This window comes from Carassius auratus, unplaced genomic scaffold (genome assembly GCF_003368295.1).
Source record: "Carassius auratus strain Wakin unplaced genomic scaffold, ASM336829v1 scaf_tig00018252, whole genome shotgun sequence".
NCBI lineage: Eukaryota > Metazoa > Chordata > Actinopteri > Cypriniformes > Cyprinidae > Carassius > Carassius auratus.
Window position 1 is genome coordinate 2255 of NW_020524869.1, and position 21135 is coordinate 23389.

The 21135-nt window shown below is 36.7% G+C and overlaps 1 protein-coding gene and 1 pseudogene across 1 annotated transcript; one reads left to right on the forward strand and one right to left on the reverse strand.

The window, feature by feature from the left end:
• Positions 1–4265: 4265 nt before the first annotated feature.
• Positions 4266–6043, forward strand: LOC113076002 (noggin-3-like). The gene has a single exon (XM_026248651.1). The coding sequence runs from the start codon at positions 4772–4774 to the stop codon at positions 5441–5443; it is 672 nt and encodes a 223-aa protein (XP_026104436.1). The 5' UTR covers positions 4266–4771; the 3' UTR covers positions 5444–6043.
• Positions 6044–17083: 11040 nt separating this feature from the next.
• On the reverse strand, positions 17084–20365 carry LOC113076001 (ectonucleotide pyrophosphatase/phosphodiesterase family member 7-like; annotated as a pseudogene).
• Between the last annotated feature and the right edge of the window lie 770 nt (positions 20366–21135).

Here is a 21135-nt window from a genome sequence, read left to right on the forward strand (position 1 = left end):
TTTGCTCTTACTATTGATGTATGAAGTGGCATCACCCACTTCACATTACATCTGTTTCTAATCGATTGCGTTTCAGTGTTCAGAAACCCTGGATGACTGTAAGATGATCCCGTCACTACAAACTCTGTTACCAAACACGAGCCCTTTTCAATTGAAAAAGCTGGTAAGTAGTTCTAAGGAAAGAGTGCGTGACATTTGTTCCACAGAATGTGTTTCATTGAAAAATACCTTGAGTTGTGTGATGTTTACCATATGATGGTGGTTTGTGGCGTGTGATTGTTCACATTTGAAGATTTGTTGTAATTTGTCTGTTTCTGTTCCTATTTATGCTGGGTAACCCACTGTTATGAAAGGAAAAGAAAACCACTTATGTTTTACCGTCTGAAGGAATGATAAAAACTGCACTTTTAATACATAAAGTACATTTGCTTTCCACAACTTTTACTATAATAAGAGTTTGGTAGCTGGATTATTTTGAATCGGACCACTTTTGACCGTTTGCAGAGATAGGAACCTTCTTTGCTTTTACCGCAAATTTGTGCCACATATATAAACACACATTCATAAATATTTCAATGATTTGGAAGTGGATCGTTCTTTAAACATAATGACCAATATCACAGCCCTCATTTTATCAATAAAGCCATAGATATTTTAAATGAAATGCAAGTTATGGTCTAAGGACATAACCAAAAAGGTAGATTGTTTAGTAATGCATCAGTAATTCTGTAAAACTATACCACATTCATTTTGCAATGATTATTACCTAACCGATTCATTGTGAATATAGTATATATTTATTCACATAATCCATATGTACGGCCTGTAGTTAAGTGAGATATTTTTTCCCCCGAATGAAGAGGGCAGCTTTTGCAAGCAACATTGTGAATGTGTCTGCTGCAATGTTTTAACAATTTATTACTGTTTGTAATGTTTTTTACAAATGAAAGAAAAATGGTATTTGCACAAAATGTAAAATTGATTTCCAAAAAAAAATGTCACAACTGGAGTTTCTCCTGTGAAGGATTGTGTAAAGAAATGTACAGTGATGTCAGCTGGTGCTCCAGATCCTGTGGGTAAAATGCACACAACACAAGCCCACACACATGAGGCATTATTTATCATATTCCACCTTCCAGTTAAATCATTGAACTCTTTCCAGTTAGCGTATTATTGTTAAATGATTTAGTATGTTTGTCTTGATACCTTTATACTGTGCACAATGCAAGCCAAAACAATTAAAAAGCATCATATCTGTATATTTTTGCATTATGGATTTATTGATCCAAATAATATATTTCAGTATTGTATTTCTGATGGTTGGTCCCATGTCATAGAAGTTTCTGATGTAACTTGTTTGCTTTTTGTGATGCATCTCGAAAATGACGTTGTGACAGATGTATTTAAGTCATAAAAAAATAAACATTCCAGAGTAAATATTTTATGATATTTTATTTGTATTTCTTTCATTTGAGGCCAATCTGAGTTTCTTTGTTTTTCTTTCATGGTTTTTCGTTGTTTTCAACATTTGGCTCACTGTAGATTGATTTAATAATTGGGAACTGTTGAATACAACTGTTGAATAAGTGTTGAATACAGATTTTAAAATAGAAAGACATTTATGTGAATCTTAATTTTCAATGTTACTCGAAATGTATAATTATGAAATGTTAATCTTACAGATTTTAAAATGCAGAAAACTACAAGTTATGCACCTTTTTAGTTATAATTTCTAATAATTATATTAATTATATTTGTATAATATATTGTTATTTTGTTATCTGTTTAATCTTAATTTGCAATGTTAAGAATTTAAACAAACAGACCAGTCAAAATGTACAATTATGAAATGTTTTAAAAAGAAAATGAAGTGTTAAATGTGATCAAAGTGAGCTGTGTGCTGTTCTGTTTAAATCATTCTCAATTGATATCAGCTTACTCTGAAACACATTCTGAAATAAAATCAGTGGGTGCCACTGTTCATGGATTTTTTGGTTGCATTCAGACATCCCATGATATTCCCGTGCTCCTCTTTAACGTTTAAATTGACCTTAGAGCAATTTTCTGGATTGCTCCTGTGTCTGCGAGTGTCCGGCGCCAGTAGAATGCGAGTTCTTATTTAAAAGAAAGGAAGTGGGCTGAAATTATGTTTTTGAGATAAGCTTGCCAACCGACTGTAGTGACGAAGGAATCTGTGGGCCTTGATAATGGCCTATCCTCCGGCTAGAATTACAGAACGCAGGGACCGGCTCAGTCTACCGGTGAACAGAGACATTTCTGAGAGCCAAATAAAGAGCTATGCTGTTTTCCAGAGTCCTCCATAAGAACATGAACTGATTAATGCATTTGTGATCAACAGACGCCATACTGTCTTAGCACTAAATGTCACTCATAATAAGTGTCTTAACCTGTGAACTGCGGCTCAGTTGATGTATGTTGTTATACTTTTGAGGATTCCTTCGTTCTGTTTTGTCATTTTTACGAATGACTGTTTAACTGTGTTACGATGGTAACCATGGAAGTGTGCTTGGACACACTGCAAGGTGGATTAGATAGCCTACCATATTCAAACAGGCTCCTGTCAGTTTTAGCTGTGAATTGATAACACTGCGTCATTTCGGACCTAATCATCAGATCGTCTCCTTGATAGCAATATTCGCCAGTTTAAGTTCGTTTCCAATGTACAAATAAAATCTCATTTCTTTCCTTTAACTGACGGCGAGATCCACATGTTTCAAATCATCTGGGGGAATATTTGTCCTTTGATTTTCGCGGAATATCTGGGCTAAGGCCAGTCGCGCCTCCATGACCATCAACATCTGATCTGACTCTGAAGTTCACTTAATCTTAATGACGGATCAGAAGGCCTCCCAACTCGAGGTCGAAATATTCCTGATTCTTTCATTACCCTGATAGATAAAAATTTCATTTATTTTTGTTTAGTTCCCTGTGAAGACCTTTGATGATCTAACAAGAGAGCAATTTGAACGCTCGATTTGAAAGTTACGGTTTCGCCGTAGCTAACACGCAGTCAGTTCAGTTTGAAACACAAACACAGTCTCTGTTTGTCTCTGCTATTTGACCGTTTTTTTAAGTTGTTAACATTGTAAACCAAGCTTCTTATCAATTTACAAAAAAAAATAAAAAATTAAACACATTTATAACAAAAACTGATAAAAATATAAATATATTATAAAAATAATTATTATTTTAAAAATTCATAAAATATAAACTTCTGTATTTGAAAATCTGTATTAAATCTCTATAAGGTTAACATTTCCTAATTATATATTGTCAATTGGCCTGTTTAAATCATTTACATTGTTCACCATGCTTCATATCAATTTATAAAGATATCAAACTCATCTAACAAAACAATAAAAACGTGAATATATTATTTAAAAAAAGCCCGAGATATTCATAAAATATATTTTTCTGTATTCTGTTTTACTGTAATTTTCTATATTTTTAAAAGGCTGAAAACTGTAAATGTTGATATCTGTTTAATATTTTATTTGTATTTATTTTAAAATAAGGAGTTAAGCAGTTTGTTTGTAATTATTTTACATTTTAATAATATTTATCGACATGACAAAAGCCTAAGACTTGAAAAGACACATTTCATTCAGGTCAAATGGAACCTTTGTTGATATTTATCACTCAATAATGTTTGTTTAATTGCAAAAAACTTTTTAATGAATATATATATATATATATATATATATGAAAACTTTCACTAGTTAACAATTTATTTTTTATTTTTTTGTTATGTTGTATTGACTCATGTATTCAGGTGCAAGGAAAAGTATTTGTATTGCATTTTACTTCATGGTTACCTGACATGTTTAAAACAAACAAATATAAATATGTTTCAAAAACATATAACAATTACTTCAAAGATTACATTTCTAAGGACTAGACGCGTGTTTTAAATGAGATTTTTTGAAATTTTCTCTTTTTTTACTTCATTTGTCATTGACATAGTCTTGTTCTGATACGCTTTATGTAAGAATAATAATATAATTATATAAGTGAAATAAATGATGATTAAAATGTTGCTTCACAATGAATAAAGAATGAATGAATTGGACCAATTTACGCTGCAGTCTAGTTCACCGAGATCCTAAAGATTCTTCTGTCATTCATCTCATGTCATTCATGTGCGCGGGCACCGGCAGAGGGCGACCAACGATAGTCAACCCTCCGGACCCCTTTATACCCAACTCACACACCCCCATACCCCACTCCCGGACCATCCCACCGACCCCCCTTCCCTAAATAGAAGGAGGTGTCGTGGAGCTCTGGCAACAGACCCACAATTGAGAATGGGTCTTTGGGTTCTACGACCCGCGAGGATAAATCAGACGAGCCAGGTGATTCTCAGTTCGGTGCCCGTCACCAGAAACCATGCGGATCCTCAGACACCAGGACTCCGGATTCAGACGCGAGGAGCCCGCGAGCTCAAAAAGGAGACCGGGTCCAGCTCAAAACGCCTTATTCTGTCATGAGCCCTTCTGCTGATGGGAACCTGTGCGTAAAAGCGGAACAAGACGCGCGGAATGACCACAAAGTAGACACTGACACAGGATACTTGGATGTCCCAACACATTTACGCGCGAAGTGGCATCGAGGATAGTGCCGTTTGAATTGAATGAACATTTTCTAAGGAGACCGCTCGTGGAGAGACACCGCGCGCACTGGAGACTGCGCGCTCACGGCTCGGCAAAAACTCAAGCGAACTCTTAAGCGCGAGGATTAATCAGCCGAAAATATGGATAACGTGCCGTATTTTCTGGCTACATACGTGCTCATTTTCTCTCTCGGATTCAGGATAGAACAAGGGATGTGCCAACATTACTACCTCCTCCGTCCCATTCCCAGTGACACTCTGCCTTTAGTGGAACTCATAGAGGACCCGGATCCTATACTGGACCCTAAGGAGCGGGATCTGAACGAGACCGAACTCAGAGCTATTCTAGGCAGTCACTTTGACCAGAACTTCATGTCCATCAGCCCACCGGATGACAAATACGCAGGACAGGATGACCTGAACGAGTCTGAACTTTTAAAGCGTCCCACCGGCACCATGCCTAAAGAAATCAAATCCATGGAGTTTGAGATCCAGCATGGGAAAAAACACAAGCCCAGTAAGAAACTCAGAAGAAGGCTTCAGCTGTGGTTGTGGTCCTATGCCTTCTGCCCAGTGGTGCACACATGGCAGGACCTGGGGAACCGATTCTGGCCCCGCTATGTGAAGGTGGGCAGCTGCTACAATAAAAGGTCTTGTTCAGTTCCAGAAGGGATGGTTTGCAAACCTGCCAAATCCAGCCATTTTACAGTTTTGCGATGGAGGTGCCAGCAGAGAAAGGGTGGGCTCAAATGTGCCTGGATACAAGTCCAGTACCCCATTATATCAGAGTGCAAATGCTCCTGCCCGAACTGAAATAAGCTCTGTGCTCATTCTCACATGCACTGTCTAGTGTAGGAATGTATATTTGATGTATATGTGGTGCCATTCTAGGTTACACTTTACATTGGTGTTCATGTTACTGTGTAATTTCGTACAGAAATACTGAGTGATGCTGACAAAACTTTGTGTAACATGTGATTCTTTGGTGGAGCTGCTTGGTATTATAGTCATTTTAATAAATAAGTATAGTAATAAGTCTAACATGGACACTGTAATGTAAAGTGGTGCCTGTATCATTTATAAAAAAAAAAAGGAAAGAAAAGGTCAGTATTTTCCTATAATATCCAGTATCTACTGTAACTTTGGTTGTAATGTAACTTTATACATATTTATGTCAAAGAACATTTCGCATTCAAAGTGCGTTTATTGAAGGAATTCCAAGCTTTTTCCATTATTCGGAAAAAAAATAATACTTTATACACCTCAGATGGGAGAATATAGATTACAGTCTTGGTGTGCTGTATATATATATAAGGGGAATGGAAAATAACTGCTCATGTAAATTAAAAGAAACTATTTATTCTTTATGTCCATGTAGTCAAAATGCATTTAAAATAAAACCACTAAAAATGGCGTGAACTGTTTTTTTATTATTTCACTTACTGTACATATAAAAAAAACCGCCACTATTTATAAAGCCCTCCACGCTGATGTGACGCTAATAGAGGTGATATTATTTTAATTTGATTTAGGAAGTTAAATCTGGATCGTAATGGACAATGGGAGGGAGTGGATCAGTTTCTTTGTTTTGTTTTGTTTTGTTTTTCCTCCGAGATGCCATTCCGTCCTCAGACAGTCTGAAGGGTCTTTGTAAAAGGATTAGAAGTTAAAGACCTTCATTTTCAGACTCTTTCATTTAATCTGCGTGGCGCCTGAAACACATGCTGGATGGATGATCACATGTAAAAACATTCTCTGCTCTGTCTGCTGCCTAAAGTCCCCGTTGGCATGAAAAGAACAACTTGACCTCGCAAAGGAATGAAGATACTGAATTTCCACTCCGTATCGATTAAGTTTAAGCTCCTTTTTTTGACAAACGTCACATAGATGGTTTTCCATCTTACACATTTTACACAGCAGCATTTTAAAGAGTTAAATTCTGCTTAGAGTAAATCTCAGTCAGGGATCATTCATGCATAAGCTTCAACGTAACATCTAATACACAGCTTTAAAACAAAAATGAAACTTTTCCTCGTGCCAAAAGAGTAAATCCTGCTTTTGTTACATAGATTTTGACTTAATCCAGCAGGACATTGTGCAGCATCGCTTGGTTTTACACAGAAAGGAGGGTTTACATGAAGGAACATGACATCTTTATCCTTCTCAGCTCACCACAGAATAAAAACACTGCCTGTTCCTCCAGTTTACCAATAAACTAAGATTATGGACCTGTCACTCCACTGTACTTAACAGGAAATGCTGTGTGCCAGTGTCTTTCTTTCTCTCTTCATGAGGCATATTTTCACACAGTGAACACTGGGCAGCATCATGCGTGGTTTTCAACACCGGCTTAATGTACCTCGATGGACATAAACACTCATAGATGCTCTGAATAATCCCATTTCATGGGTCTCAGGGCATCAAATCCTAGGAGATATAACTGGAAACTTCATCTTGCCTAGTAACATCTAACATGCCACCCAAGTTCTGGAGATCATCCAGTATCGCTAACAATCAGGTGTGATGAAAGACAGTCTGGCCACCGAGGCGCTCCTCTAACCATGACACCGCAGAAAAACCACCAGTCATTAAATGTTCAGATTGTTTTTTTTTGCACAGACACTCCCTTAAAGAGAAAGCCTCTCATTGGTCTGACCAAACAGCTGGCGTGCAGAGGATGGAGGGAACTCAAACCAAAGGAACCTGGGGATGTGAGTGGGTCTGTGGGCAACACCAATGAGCTGGAAACTCCTTGCAAAAAAAAAAAGAAAAAAAGAGCTCCAATATCACTCGCAAATATATTTACATAATTATTTAATGATTCAGAGTTTTATAGTTTAAACAGAGTTTAAAGAGTTTACTCTCTTTCTAATCTTTTTGTATTCTATCTCTTTTCTTTTAATTTATTATACAATTAACAAAAAAAAAAAGACCTCAAACAGTAGCTTGCTCTATTCTTTTTCCATCTGTTTTCTTTTTATGTATTATATTATTTAAAAATTCCTTACATGTACTGCATTTAAGCTGACTGAGACTTGTTAAAGAACTTGTATATCATTGCTCTTTTGTTGACTTCGATCGCTTCCATTCTCCTCATTTGTAAGTCGTTTTGGTTAAAAGCGTCTGCTAAATGACTAAAATCTAAATGTAAACGTTCAAACAATGTCCATCCTTAAAAGCTTATTGATATGTAGTATTTTCACTAAATCTAAAATGGTAGAACATGACCTAAGCCATGATAAAAAATATTTAAATAAAAAATACAAAAAAAATAATTAATTATCATATTATAGAATGTAACCTATAAAAAAAATTAAAGTGATGGTTGACTTTTTTTTCTAAACGTGATTGTTTTTATGGGATGCACTCTTACATGTGTTAATGCTATGTTTTTTGTTTCGTTTTTTTTTTTTAAATCACATTATTTTTTTACATAATTTACCTTTATTCTACACTGCTCTGTCCCCTCTCCTATAAACATGCTGATCCTTTCCTGCTTTTATGAATCCCCTCCCTCAGAAAAACGGGATAGGCTATGATTGGTTATCTTGTCCAGTGTGTTGTGATTGGCTAAATCGCTTGTGGTGCACGTCTAAACGTCCCTCACCTCAGCGCATGTGCTCCGGTTGTATTGCAAACAATGGCAACTTCAATATTGTTTATCAATTTGAGCCTGATTTAGACGGAGAGGATTAGTGAAGAGTATCGCACAGAACCTGTGCAAGCATGTGTCGTAATGGTATATTTTTATTTTATTGTCTTTACTTTTAGATACGCTGTTATTCATAAATGCTACTGCTTTTGTTAGCTTGTAATATATGGGTTTATCCTGATTAAAGCTTTAATACAGTACGGCAACTGAATGCACGTCCGTGTGTAAGGTTTCTCTTAGTTATGTGAAAATAAAGTGTATAAATGGAACAGTTCATTTTATGAGATGAGCTGGTGATCCGAATGATATTGAGAGAGAGAGAGAGAGAGAGAGAGAGAGATGCTGAGCATGTCCAGGGGAGGGGGACCCGAGGAACAGTATTAAGAACTGCTGCTTTAGAACACTGATTTTGAAACTTGTGAATCCATTAGAATCATTTGAAGACAGAATCACGATTCATATATGAATAGGTTTTACATTCACCCCTAGTTTTCTTCATCTTTTCTAAAGCAGTGCAAGATGGCCCTGCCCTCTTTGTTGCATGTTCCTGGGGGCGGGGTTTATCAGGGTTTGTGATGTCATAAACCCGGGAAGTAACGTTGTAGTCCCTACAAGCAGTTTTGTAGGCATTAAACTAAGTATAATATATATTTTTTGCACATCTAATGCTCTCTGGAACATTTCTCAAATCATGCTGGACATCATATACATTAAATAATAAATATACAACATTTTAGTATTAGTATTAGTTGGATCCCACCATATAATATATACATATATATATATTTTAGTTTTTGTAGCCTGTGCTGTGGAGTTCCATTAGCGTTTTGTTTGTTTTCTATTATACACATTTTCATTTCTACTGTTAAAGCTGGACCAGATGAGCCTCCAAAAACAGAAACACAAAAACACACCAACTGTGAAAACAAATCTGTAAAATTGAGAAATTATGTTGTTTTTAACTTTGGCAGTGAAATGTGTCACTACAGCCTTGACAACATTTCTCATATTTTATGGGAGTGTGACATTCAAAAAAACAACATGTGGTAAAACTCTTTATTATAGCTTACATTTACAGTTATGTGAATGATGTCAGGAAGAGACATGTATCAACATAAGCCTCAGGCTGATGTCTGTCACTACTCTGCTTCAAGGAAATTCACTTCATTTTACAATCTTTTTTTTTGTCTCTCTCAAAATCTCAATAGCATTATATTGTTCTTGGATGACATTAAAACGCTATTGTTAGGCACCTTTTGAAAATGGCCAGGTGTAACTGGGATATCTGAGTTTGCTCTTGAGGATAACATCACAGAGAAAAAGGTCAGCGTGATCTCAAGTTCATGCCAGAGATCATAGCAATGGGGTCAGGCGGATGATTGCATGTCATATGTTGAAAGATCAGAGCTATATTTGCAGACGTGCAGGCTCAAACTGACTTTGAAGTGTAAGAGAGTTGGAACCAGATATGATTAAAGTACATCTCCTTATTTATGAAAGGGGAACATAAGTGCACACTCATCTAGACTGCAAATTCATCCAAATCTAAAAAAACTAAAATGCATGCAGTTGATTTTTTTTCTTTTTATTCATTTATAGTTTATAGTTTTTTTTTTGTTTTTTTTTACTTCTACTTCTTCTTCTTCTTTTATTTTAGTTTTTTCAGTGTCTGGCAACCTTATATACCCTAATCTTAAATAATAATAATTATAATCTAAAAGCGTATATTTTTCATTTTACCTCACGGTTGACAGACAGAAATGCCTAAAGCCCCTTTTGCCTTCAGTTTGAGCTCAAGTTCTCATCCTTTCTCCCCCTCCAAAACACTACACAAACATGAGGGATGGCAAATACTTGACTCAACTGAGGTTTAATCAAACCGCAAGTTTCATCTCCCTTTTGTTCCTCCTTGTTTTTTTTCCCCCTTTAAGAAATTGGCAGCGTAGGCCTATAATTTTCCCCCAATCGCCAGGCCAATGTGGGCTCTGTGCCATCGTTCCACCCATCTCTGTCTATATTGTAAAGAATGGGCTCGTTCCCGTAGCAGAGGAAGGATCTCTTCTTCTGTATTCATAACGCTTTGAACAAACATTTTAATCCTTTACTGAAAGACAAATCTCTGTGTACGCAGTTACCACCCGTATGCTTCATTCTCAATATTTTCAAGTGTAGATCAGGTTCCTCCGTTTGAAATATTACAGTGCTGTCGTCATGCTCGGCTGCTGCAATAGATATTTACAGGAGATTAGATGAATGTATAGAGGTTTAATTTGTAATGAGGTGGAACAGATCGCCTTCAGTCCTCATGGAAACAGTATTTTGTTTGTGTTCAAGCTAATTAACATCATGGAAGCTCATCAAGAGCTCAACAACTGAGCCACCAGGGAAATCTGCGGCACAATTTTACAGCCAAGGCCCCAAATCTCAGCCTTTCGCTGTCCAGATCAATTACTCACATAATTTAGCAGTTGGATTGAGAGGTGTTTTTGATGGCGGGACTGACACAGGTCGACGTAGGAACTTTTTGTCCTGCATTAATTCTCTATGCAAAAATGGGATCCATCATGTATCGGCCTGTGGCTGTTTGAAGGAGGCTGGACTGGTGTTGAAAGTATTGGCAAAGCTGATCCATAATAAATGCACCCAGCAGACTGTGGCGCCACTCTCGTGTGTGCCTCTGTACATGAGCATTGCTTTGTGTATGTGTGTGTGTTGGATGAGACAGCATGTGAGTGCATGTTTTTGTGTCTGTATATGTAATGGAATCAAAGTTTAGAATTCCTCTTGAATGATACCCCCACTATTTATTTCCAAATACAGGCTCAGGACTGAATTGTTATGGATCACAGCCTTTCTTAACATGAGAAGCGGTGTAACAGAAGATGTGAACAGTCATAAAGAATATTGCCATTAAATGTCTCGGCTGCATTTTCCAAAGTAAACGAGTGGTGTTGTTGATGGATAGAGGCGGCAGGAGAATTGCTAATCCAATTTTCGAAATCTTTTATTCTTTTTCTTGCATTTCACTGCCAAACAAAACAAAAATGTAAAAAATGGTTTATCTTATTGTTTTAGAATCTGTTATATCTGACTCAATCCTGACCCTTATTCAGTGAAAGTATAGCCTACTGACATATTCCACTTATACATACATATATTTGTATAATATTAGAATAACCATGAAGAGTTAGTATAATAAAAAAAAAGAGTAATGATAATATATTAATGAAAGCAAAATTTAATCAAACTATCAAACCTCTTTTAGCAGCATTAATTTTCTTCTAGATGTATATCTCATCCAGAAGGACACAGAATCACTTTAGATCAGTCGTGATTATTGCCATCGTACCAGTTATGTAGACATTTCTAGCATCCTCTGTCTTGCTGCCAAGCACGAAGCGCCCCCCAGTGGACCATATAAGAACTCGTATTAATTAATTCAATCCATAGACAGGTTTAACACCGAACGGCTGTGCCATTTCCTATCTAACTAGTATGAATCACCAAAAAAAAAAAAAAAAAAAAAAAAAAAACCTTAGAAATACAGTTATTTGAATGAGAGGCTATTCAGCACCCTTTACATCTCACCCACAAAGATATGGGTTAATTAGCTTATATTTCATTTATACCGCTATGTTTTATGGTGAAGAAAAAACACAACACCACCATTTTAACAAGAAAGTATATGTTGCCTACTTTGTTGACACCCCGTTTCCATAAATACTGATTAATTCAGCCTGGAACACTGAATTGAGGGACATCATAGTATTCATCATCACCCCATATTGCTGGAATTTATTTGACAGTTATTTTCAAATTGTTGCTACGTATGTCTACTGTGTTAATGCCGGAAAGGAAAAGACATTTGCCGCCAAAACGCCCCTCGCGTGTATATATATATATATATATATATATATATATATATATATATATATATATATATATATACACACATTATATATAAAGTGTATATAATATATACAGAAATAACGTAGAATGAATGTGGCCTAGTTATGTTTATTGGCAAGTCATAGAAACTGATTGCTTGGTATCAGCTCTCCTTCATGACCAGGTAAGTCAGTAAAGCAGCCACCTTCATAGTAAGTTTAATGTTCCAATTCCTTAAAAGTTTGTCATTGTACACTAAATCAGCTTATCTGGCTTGTTTTATGGTGGTCAGGTGAAGTGGTCATAGGCCTTTGGGCATATATGGCCGGTTGCCTGTTGGTTAATTTGTTCTTTATTCACACTCAGAGAGGTTTGGCTCCATTTGGCATATGACTCATTGTACTCTTAAAGGGGTCATATATATGATGCTGTTTAAATGGACATTATTTTGTGTATTTGGTGTAATGAAATGTGTTTATGTGGTTATTATTTTTACACATTATTTTTTATCTTTACAGTAACAATTCAAAGAGAAAGGAGCAGTTGAAATCGCATCATATGACCCCTTTAATATACGTGAGAATCCATAACCAGATTTTGATTAAACCGTCTTCCATCTGTAAATATGTTACAAAGAAGGACATCATTTGTTTTTGCATTGCAAAAAGCAACTTGAGTATTAGAACCATATCGTACACCTTACTGCTCGCACAAATACATAAAAGCAAACCATATATGACACAGACAAATGTTAGCTTTTTTGTTCAGCCGCTTTGTGAAAATGATTCTGAAGCATCTATCCATCAAAGAAGGAATGACAGATTTATGGCTTTGCTGTTGAGACCATTTCCTTCTTTACATAGATATTACCTCCTAAATCTTGCAGCTACATTTGAGTTATTCAACCTGGCAGGCATGAAAGCATGAGGCAAGCATTGGAGGACCGACCTGCACCCATTCTGGCATGAGGAGAAGTTATCATGGATCCATGCCTTGTTTCACCTCAAAGGAATGCCTCATCAGAACTGCTTGGGGAGCGAGCGAATGCGTGAGTGAGGATATGGAGGTGTTGAGTCAGTGTTTCCATAGCGGTTTTGGAGAAGAAAGCACGGCGCACTTTCTGTGCAGTGACACCTCATTGACAGGTATGTTACAGAGGTGTGCTGGTGTCCGGAGCCAGGCGGCCGTACCGCAGAGCTTGTCAGAGTAAATCTGTCGTCGCAAGCCCCTATGAGGTCTCACCAGAGTGCGAGGCGACATGATTCTTGTCTGCCCCCGCGAGACAAGGCCGCTGGAAGACATGGCGTTTGACCAAGAACACCAGTGCATCTTGGCTGGTCCTTGTGAAATAGTTTAGATGGTTTCAAACCTCATCCACTAAGGGTTTTATTGGATAGACCACAATAAAAAGGCTCTATATTTGAATTTCAATTTATATGACTGTTCAAATTAATAGAAGACAACTATTTCGGTATATTCTGCCCGTTGAGAGGAATAAAGGCGGCGCTCAAAAAAGCAATACGCTATGAACTTGAAATAGCCCTGGAAAAATAGTCCACATGATCCTTTTGATACTGAGTTGTGCATTCCCTTCAGCTCAGCACAGTATGTTTGTTAAGCCTCAGATGTAAACATGCTTGTTTCCCGGCTCAAGCGTGCTTCTGTGGGCTGAACGTCGCAGACATGCATGTAGTCGGAGGGAAGGAGAAAATCCACTCAGAAGAATGTCGCTGTTTGACATAGGCTCTCACAGCTCATAATGGATGAGAGCAGAGAATATTAGAGTGGCCTGGTTAGGAGCTGACATGTTGTGATAGAATAAAAGTGCTATGTAGGTCTTCAGAGGGAAATTCCCAAGTGTTTGACCAGCCAAAACGACAGTCATAACAAGGTCTCAAGAGGAAGCAAAGCAGTTAACACTTGTCTCCTATCTGTCATTACTGACAGATCCAAAACTGGGTGAAGTTTAAAAGGATGCATGTGTGTATTGACAAAAGGGAATATTACATGTTTGGTATAAGCTCCATAGAAAGCATTTGTGGCATAATATTAATTACCACAAAATTTCAATTAATTTCTTTAAAAATGCAATTAATGATATAGCCTAATGGTGAAATGCTTACAATGCAAGCCATTGGGGCACGTTTTGAAGGCTTTAAAAGCAGAAATGAGCAGCTTATAATTTTATAAACTATCTTACATTAATTATATTAAAACTAAAATTGGTACTAGTCAATTTTATGGTTTCATTTTCATGTCAATTAAGCTGTAAAATTGCATATAACATTCCATATACAGTAACTGCATTTAAAACTATGAATATTAATATTCAATATACTAGCACCACAAGGAATACTAAAATGCACATTGTTTACACTTTTAAATTTGGCCCCAGTCATTTCCATTGTAAGCACCCTACTGTAACCCAGATGTTTACTTTTTTGAAAGGAAACGAAGGACGTCAAAATGTATTTTTGTGGATTTCAACATCATGCCACAAGTGTTGAGTTTAACTTTTAATATGCTTACCTTTAATATGTCTTCTGAAAGACATCTCATTGACTCTAAGTGTAGTGTGATAAATTTCTGCATTCAAGACTGTGTTGCTTTAAAAGCATAAAGGATGATCTCTACAGACAGGAGAAGACTGTGTGTCCTGCAGCCGTAGTAAAGCAATAGACACAGACGGAGAGACAGAAAAATGTTATTGCACTGGAAGATGGATGGGAGTCTGGCACATGTGCCAGGGGGAGACTCCACATTTCCAGACTGGCTCTGCTTTGGCGGGTGACTGAGTGTGTGTACGTGTGTGTGTATGTGAGAGTGTGTTATGAGGGGGCTACACTGCAGCACACTGTTCAAACTGTTTATGCATACCAGCCTGCTCTGAGTGCCTCTTTGTCATGAGCTGTTTACTTAAACTTATTTTGGGAAAATTCCACATGACTGGATGGGATTTCATCATAAATCATTGAATCTGCAGCTTTGTGTAATGATAACTTCTGTCAGTCATTTAGTCCTCCTAAGCTCCTTTTCTGCGTTGTGTTTTTCCATAGAACCGACTGGTATTGTCCAGCCCATTGTGTGGAGTATAAGGTGAGATTGCATGCGAGGGGAATTGGAAGACAAGAAAGTCTCAAGACTTGAGTAAAATAATGTGTCATCATTAACAGTTATTATTTAGCTGGATGCAGTTGGTTTACATAGTGTCACAATTGTTTTGAGTTTGAAAATACTCACTATTTCCACTAGATGGCATCAGTATATACTGTATACAATATGCTGCATATTAATCAACATGAGGCAGTAAAGCAATTTTTATTACAAAGCATTTCTAATTTAAAACAACTTTTTAAAATGACAAATTATATTTTCAGCATCTCTAATTTAATGGAACATTTTAAATACATTTCATCAGCATAACAATATGAATGAAGGGTTAATTGTAGGGTTAAAAGAACGAAGATTTCAGTGCCTCATTTGGGTACCTCTTAAATGCCTGAGCGATCGATTTAAATATTTGCCCTGGTTCTCTGAAATCTACACAAGCAGGGGCGTCGCTAGGCTTTTTTTTTTTAGCGGGGCTATAACATTTAGCTCCATAAACTATACTCAAATTCGCATTTGCCTCAGAGTCAGTCCGCTTAAATTTCATATGAAACCGGCGTCAGACCGGTCTCCTCTCCGTCTTTCAGCGCGCTCTTCGATCTCTAGACCGCTGCGGAGCAGCTCGAGCAGACTCAAGCACAAACAGGGGACACGAGGTGTGTGTTTATCGATAGATAGTTATGTATCTATGCAGTTCTTTGTCATAAATACAGTTTACAAAAGGTCACGAGGGAGCAGTCGGTTTTCCCATCTACTGTAAAGTTTTCGCTGCGTTCACCGCTCATCACACCGCAGCTGTTTTCTCCAGTGACAATCGAGCCCTTAACACATATGAACACATACTTTAATTACACATATTTAAATACACTTAATTTAATTATACATACTTTATATATACACTACTGTGCAAATAGTCTTAGGCAGTGTGTTGTCAGACTGCTTGTGCATTCAACAATCTCACTAGATTATTATTAAAATTAATGGCAAAATTAATGTTTGGAATTGTAAACTAAAATTTCCTACTGACATACTACAGCAAAATATATAAATAACTGGCTTAAAACCTTTTTTTGGGGTGAAAATACTAATGTGCCTAAGACTTTACAAATGACATTGTTGCTATTCTATAAATAATGAGCATACTACAGTCATTCACAGAACTGATTAAAGACAGTGACAGACAGCACTTATTTTAACTGAATATCAGAGATATTGACAGAGATACAGAAACATTGTGTTTGGTGTTGTATTAAACAATGTCCCAGATCGTGAAATACATTTATTAGCCTTAGATAAAGGGAAGTTTAGGAAATTAGAGCATCCAAGGAGTGTGTGAATGCTATGGATTTATTTTAAATATTTGTAATGTTCTTTAAAGTTATCCGTTTAGACTTTTTTTATTGTATTTATTTATTTTTATAGAAGTATTGATTCAGGCACCGTTTAGTCAACGGTACCGTTTTAAAAGTATCAAAATGGCACCGGTATCGAATACAACCCAATCGATTCCCAACCCTAGCTAACTGCAAATTGTACATGGACTTACTAACTAAATAGCGTAGTACTGTACAATCTGTTCCTCTTTTCTTTTAATGACACTTGTAGTCAAGATGCCTTGACGTGAATACTTAAATATAAAAATATGAAAAAAAAAATTATTAACTTAATTTATTTATCTATTTTACATCCAGGATTTAAGTGGGGGAAAAAGCCCTCAATGTTTCACGTCTCAATGTGGTCTCAGATTCTTGGATCCCACTGTAGCATTAAATGACAAGCAATTCAAGAATAAGTAAATGTCCGTCTTAGAATGATGTTTGCTTGGAGTCAGCTTTTATCTGGTCCTCATCATCCATGACTTTTCCTCTGTTGGAGAGTGAAGGTAAAGTAATACGTCAGACTTTTAATTGGTAATGTGCTAGGGGAAAAAAAATACTTATTTCAACTATCCTACCTTGTATTCGCTTTCCATCTTTTATACATGTTGAAGGATGTAACAACAACACACACAAGAAATAAAAATCCAGCCACAGCAGCAAGACCAACGAACACGTTATGAAGAATTGACTTGGGGACCTCTACAAGAGGATGAAAAAAAACATTGATTATCTGTAACTTATGCAATTTGTGATAACATGATGATAGTGTTGGTTCATGTGTTATTGGTTCATGGGTGAAGGACAGGGTAAAAGAGTTATACTTGTAATAACTTATCAAAATACCACATCTAATGACTATCATGATAAGTTGTCTTTAACTGTCAAGGTAGTTAAGGGCAAAGCAGAGATTTTGTCTGACATAATATAGCAGTTTATTGGTATTCATTTGATTTAATGTTGTTTATGATTTAATCTTTTCTAAAGTATGAAAAATAATCAAAGTAATTCTTATCTCGGATCTAATTTGAATTATTTGGTCAGATATGTAAGATCTGTACTTTTATTTAGATACCTCCAGATTCGCCTCCAGAATCGCATGACTCTCCGTTGGATATCAGCATGTGTTTGGTGTCACCCAGTGACCCGTCATTGATTTCTGGCTTTATCCCCAGTAAGTGGCACATTAGCGGGTAAACGCTAACAGTCTCAAATGGTCCCACCAACAAGTTTCTGTGGAAATCTGGTCCTACTGCCCTGAAGAAAGGCTTCATGTCCATGACCTCATTGTCATAGCCATGTTCCCCTTTATTGGTCTGGAATGTGTAGAACTGGAAGAATATGAAATGATCACATATAACGCAATGTTTTCCATGTATATTTATGGTGTCTATTATAGGTGTTTATGGAATTCTTACCCCATTGATGACATATCCCGGGTCTGCGTACAGAACGATGGGTAGGATGCGTGGATGTTTGGAATAATGTAGTCGAGCAGGCATGTCCTCTTTCTTGTAAACGTGAAGGTTTGGATGACCTCCTTTCAAGGCTTGATAAACCTTTTCAAGCATCCCTTCTTTGGGCAGCAGCAGCCCAAAAGGTCCATAGTCCACCATGTGGAATTTCAGATCTTTCAAGGAGAATCCTGGGATGTCGGTGAGTATTATCTCTTTTACTTGATCTCCTTTAAAGACAGTGCTCATTCCATGGTCAGCTGTGATGATTATATTCAGATGGTCACTGAGTCCGTGTTTCTCAGCAGTTTCCCTAATGTAGCCCACAGTTCGGTCAACTTTCTCTACTGCCCTGCGGCGCTCAGGTGAATCAGGCCCGTACTTGTGGCCAGTTTCATCAGGGTCGCCAAAATACAAAGTGACAAAATCTAAGTCTTGATCTTTAAACCATTCCTTCAAGACCTTGTCCACTTTCTCCCTCCATGCCGTCTCATTGGTGTGGTCATAATACCTCGGTTCCACCTCCTTCACTTGGATATTTTCTTTCTGGTAAGTGGCAGCAGTGCCAGGGAAATGTAAGGATCCAGTTTTCTTACCCTAAGAAAGGACACCTTTACTAGTCACTTGATATTTTATTTAAAGCAAATGTATGTATATTAGGATGTGATATAGTATTTGTATTCTTATTTGAGATGTACTAAAGCTTTTGTGTCTGGCTTTTTGAGACGTACCTGTCTTTGAGCAGTGATCCAAATGGGTAGACTGCCATTATCCCAGTATTCATCCACAAACTGTGTCATGTAGTATTGTTTCTTCTCTTGTGTGGTTGTGTTGAACCAGTTGTTGTGAATCACCCCATGGTTCTCAATGTACCTTCCTAGGAAAAGAGATATTTTTATTGTCACTATTTTTATGAGTTCTGAATTATGCTGAGACTTCCCAGAAGATTTCATTGGGTTTGAAAATTTGGCAGTTACATATACCCATATACATAGCATCTTTCATTGCATGCATTGTATATTGCATATGTTTTATCAGTTCGTGCATTCTTAAGGGATCAAACCCATGACATTAGCGTTTCTAGCATTACGCTTGTCTGTTTGAGCTAAATTAACACTCAAAGTACTGTATATTGAGTTCCTAAAGCTGCCTTTAACTAAACATCCATTGTCTTTACTCTCTCTGTCTTAATATAAACACAGTGTGCCTAAAATATTTAGACATATAAGATGCACTTACACCAAAAAACCTGTGTAAATTTCATTGCATTATATTAAAGCAAGTTGCATTTGCAAACAATCAATGCTTTGCTCATGCCAAATTTACTCTGCAGGGGTGGCAAAGCAGAACTTCTGAAGTGGTAATTAAATGTCTTTACACATTGTTTAATGCTGCTCAGATGTGGCATAAATGCATTTACTAAGCAATTTCAACTGTGTATACTGTGATTAATTTGGACTAAGGTGGGTCAGAGCAGACATCATTTAATCTGCATTAATTTTTAAATTATTTCTTTACAGTAAATTTTGCGCAAGAAAAGAGCAAACTAAACTTGGCTGCGTAAAGACACATTTTGACACAAAAAAAAAATAAGTAAAAAATAAGTAATTTAAAAATAAGTAATTTATATACAAAAATAAATAATAATAATAATAAAACAAATAATGATACTTCATATGTTTTGGCTTCTATATATTTATACCAAATGTTAGCATGTTTGCATATGCAATTATATATTCAGTGGTCTGATTAAGAACTAATTCACCGTAGATATTAAAATATATCATGCATCTAAAACTTGCTTTTTGTAAATTATCTATTTACTTTAAATTAGAAATGTATTGCTGTCGTTTTTTTTTTCCTTACCAGATAACAGGGTGAAGTGTGTAGGACTGGTGATGGTCAGGAAAGGTGGAGTGACATATGCTGCCTTGACTCCTTCCTCAGCCATTTTGTCCAGGTTTGGGGTGTCCACATCTCGGTCGTAGTCCCACCTGAACCCATCAAAGCTGATCAGTAGAAGTTTGTTTTTGCCTGTAGTGCAGTGATCTCTGACTGGAACAGACAGAGACTCAGGGAATATTAGCAGCAAAATGCTCAGTGCCAATAACATGACGGGTATTTCACCACTACAGCTGATGTAACAAACGTGCTTCTCTCTGGATGGTCCGAGGGTTGCTTCTGATCTAACAGCCTCAGCTTTTGACTGATCCTTTTGTCTTTGTGTTTTTTTTCCATCCCTTTCTGCACACTAAAGTTCACACTATTGATGTTTATGAGACGAATTACATGCTTATGCTATCTTTTGATATCTTATCAAGTGGCTTATCAGGAGTTATGGGACAAAAGCAATTATACAGCTCTTTTCTGAGCAGCGTTTCTAAGATTTACTGCTCACCGCTTATAAAATGAAACATGGTGTTTTATATCAAGGCTGTATTGTGTGAAGGTAAAGATAAGTGTCTAACCAGTCATTAGCACATTGCCTAAGTGAGTTATTTATCTATGCTTATGCAATTGGGATGAAAAAAAGTGGACTTTAATAATCAGACAGTGCTTCAAAAGGTGAGCTATATTAAAGAATGGAAGCTGTATAAGGGCTGTTGTTGACTAATTTTTGCTCTTAACCAATTTGGGAATCATCCCTGCTGAAATGACCAGCACATCTTGCTGTGTTTTGTTCCAACCAGCCTTCTTATCTGGCACAATTTCCTTGGATAACCAGCTGGAACAACGCTAAACAGCTTGGACATTCCTGCTGGTCTTTTCAGCATGGAGTCCTGCAGTCTAGTTCTTTAACCAGGTTATTTTAAGTTATGCACGGTCATTGTTGATAAAAGGTATTTCCATTGTTTGTAACCACACCATATTTATGCATATTCTTCTAATTATTTGTTTTCTGAAATGATGCACATTTGAAATTGTAATTTTGGGGCCCAAAGGAATGTCTATGTTATGAGTATGGTAATGCACTCGAGTTTGTAGTTTCACGTTCCTAATCTAATTTAGTGTAATCCTCAAAATTGT

Excerpts from the sequence above, each read along its gene's own strand:
- LOC113076002 (XM_026248651.1), top strand. The coding sequence starts at position 4,772 with ATGGATAACGTGCCGTATTTTCTGGCTACATACGTGCTCATTTTCTCT.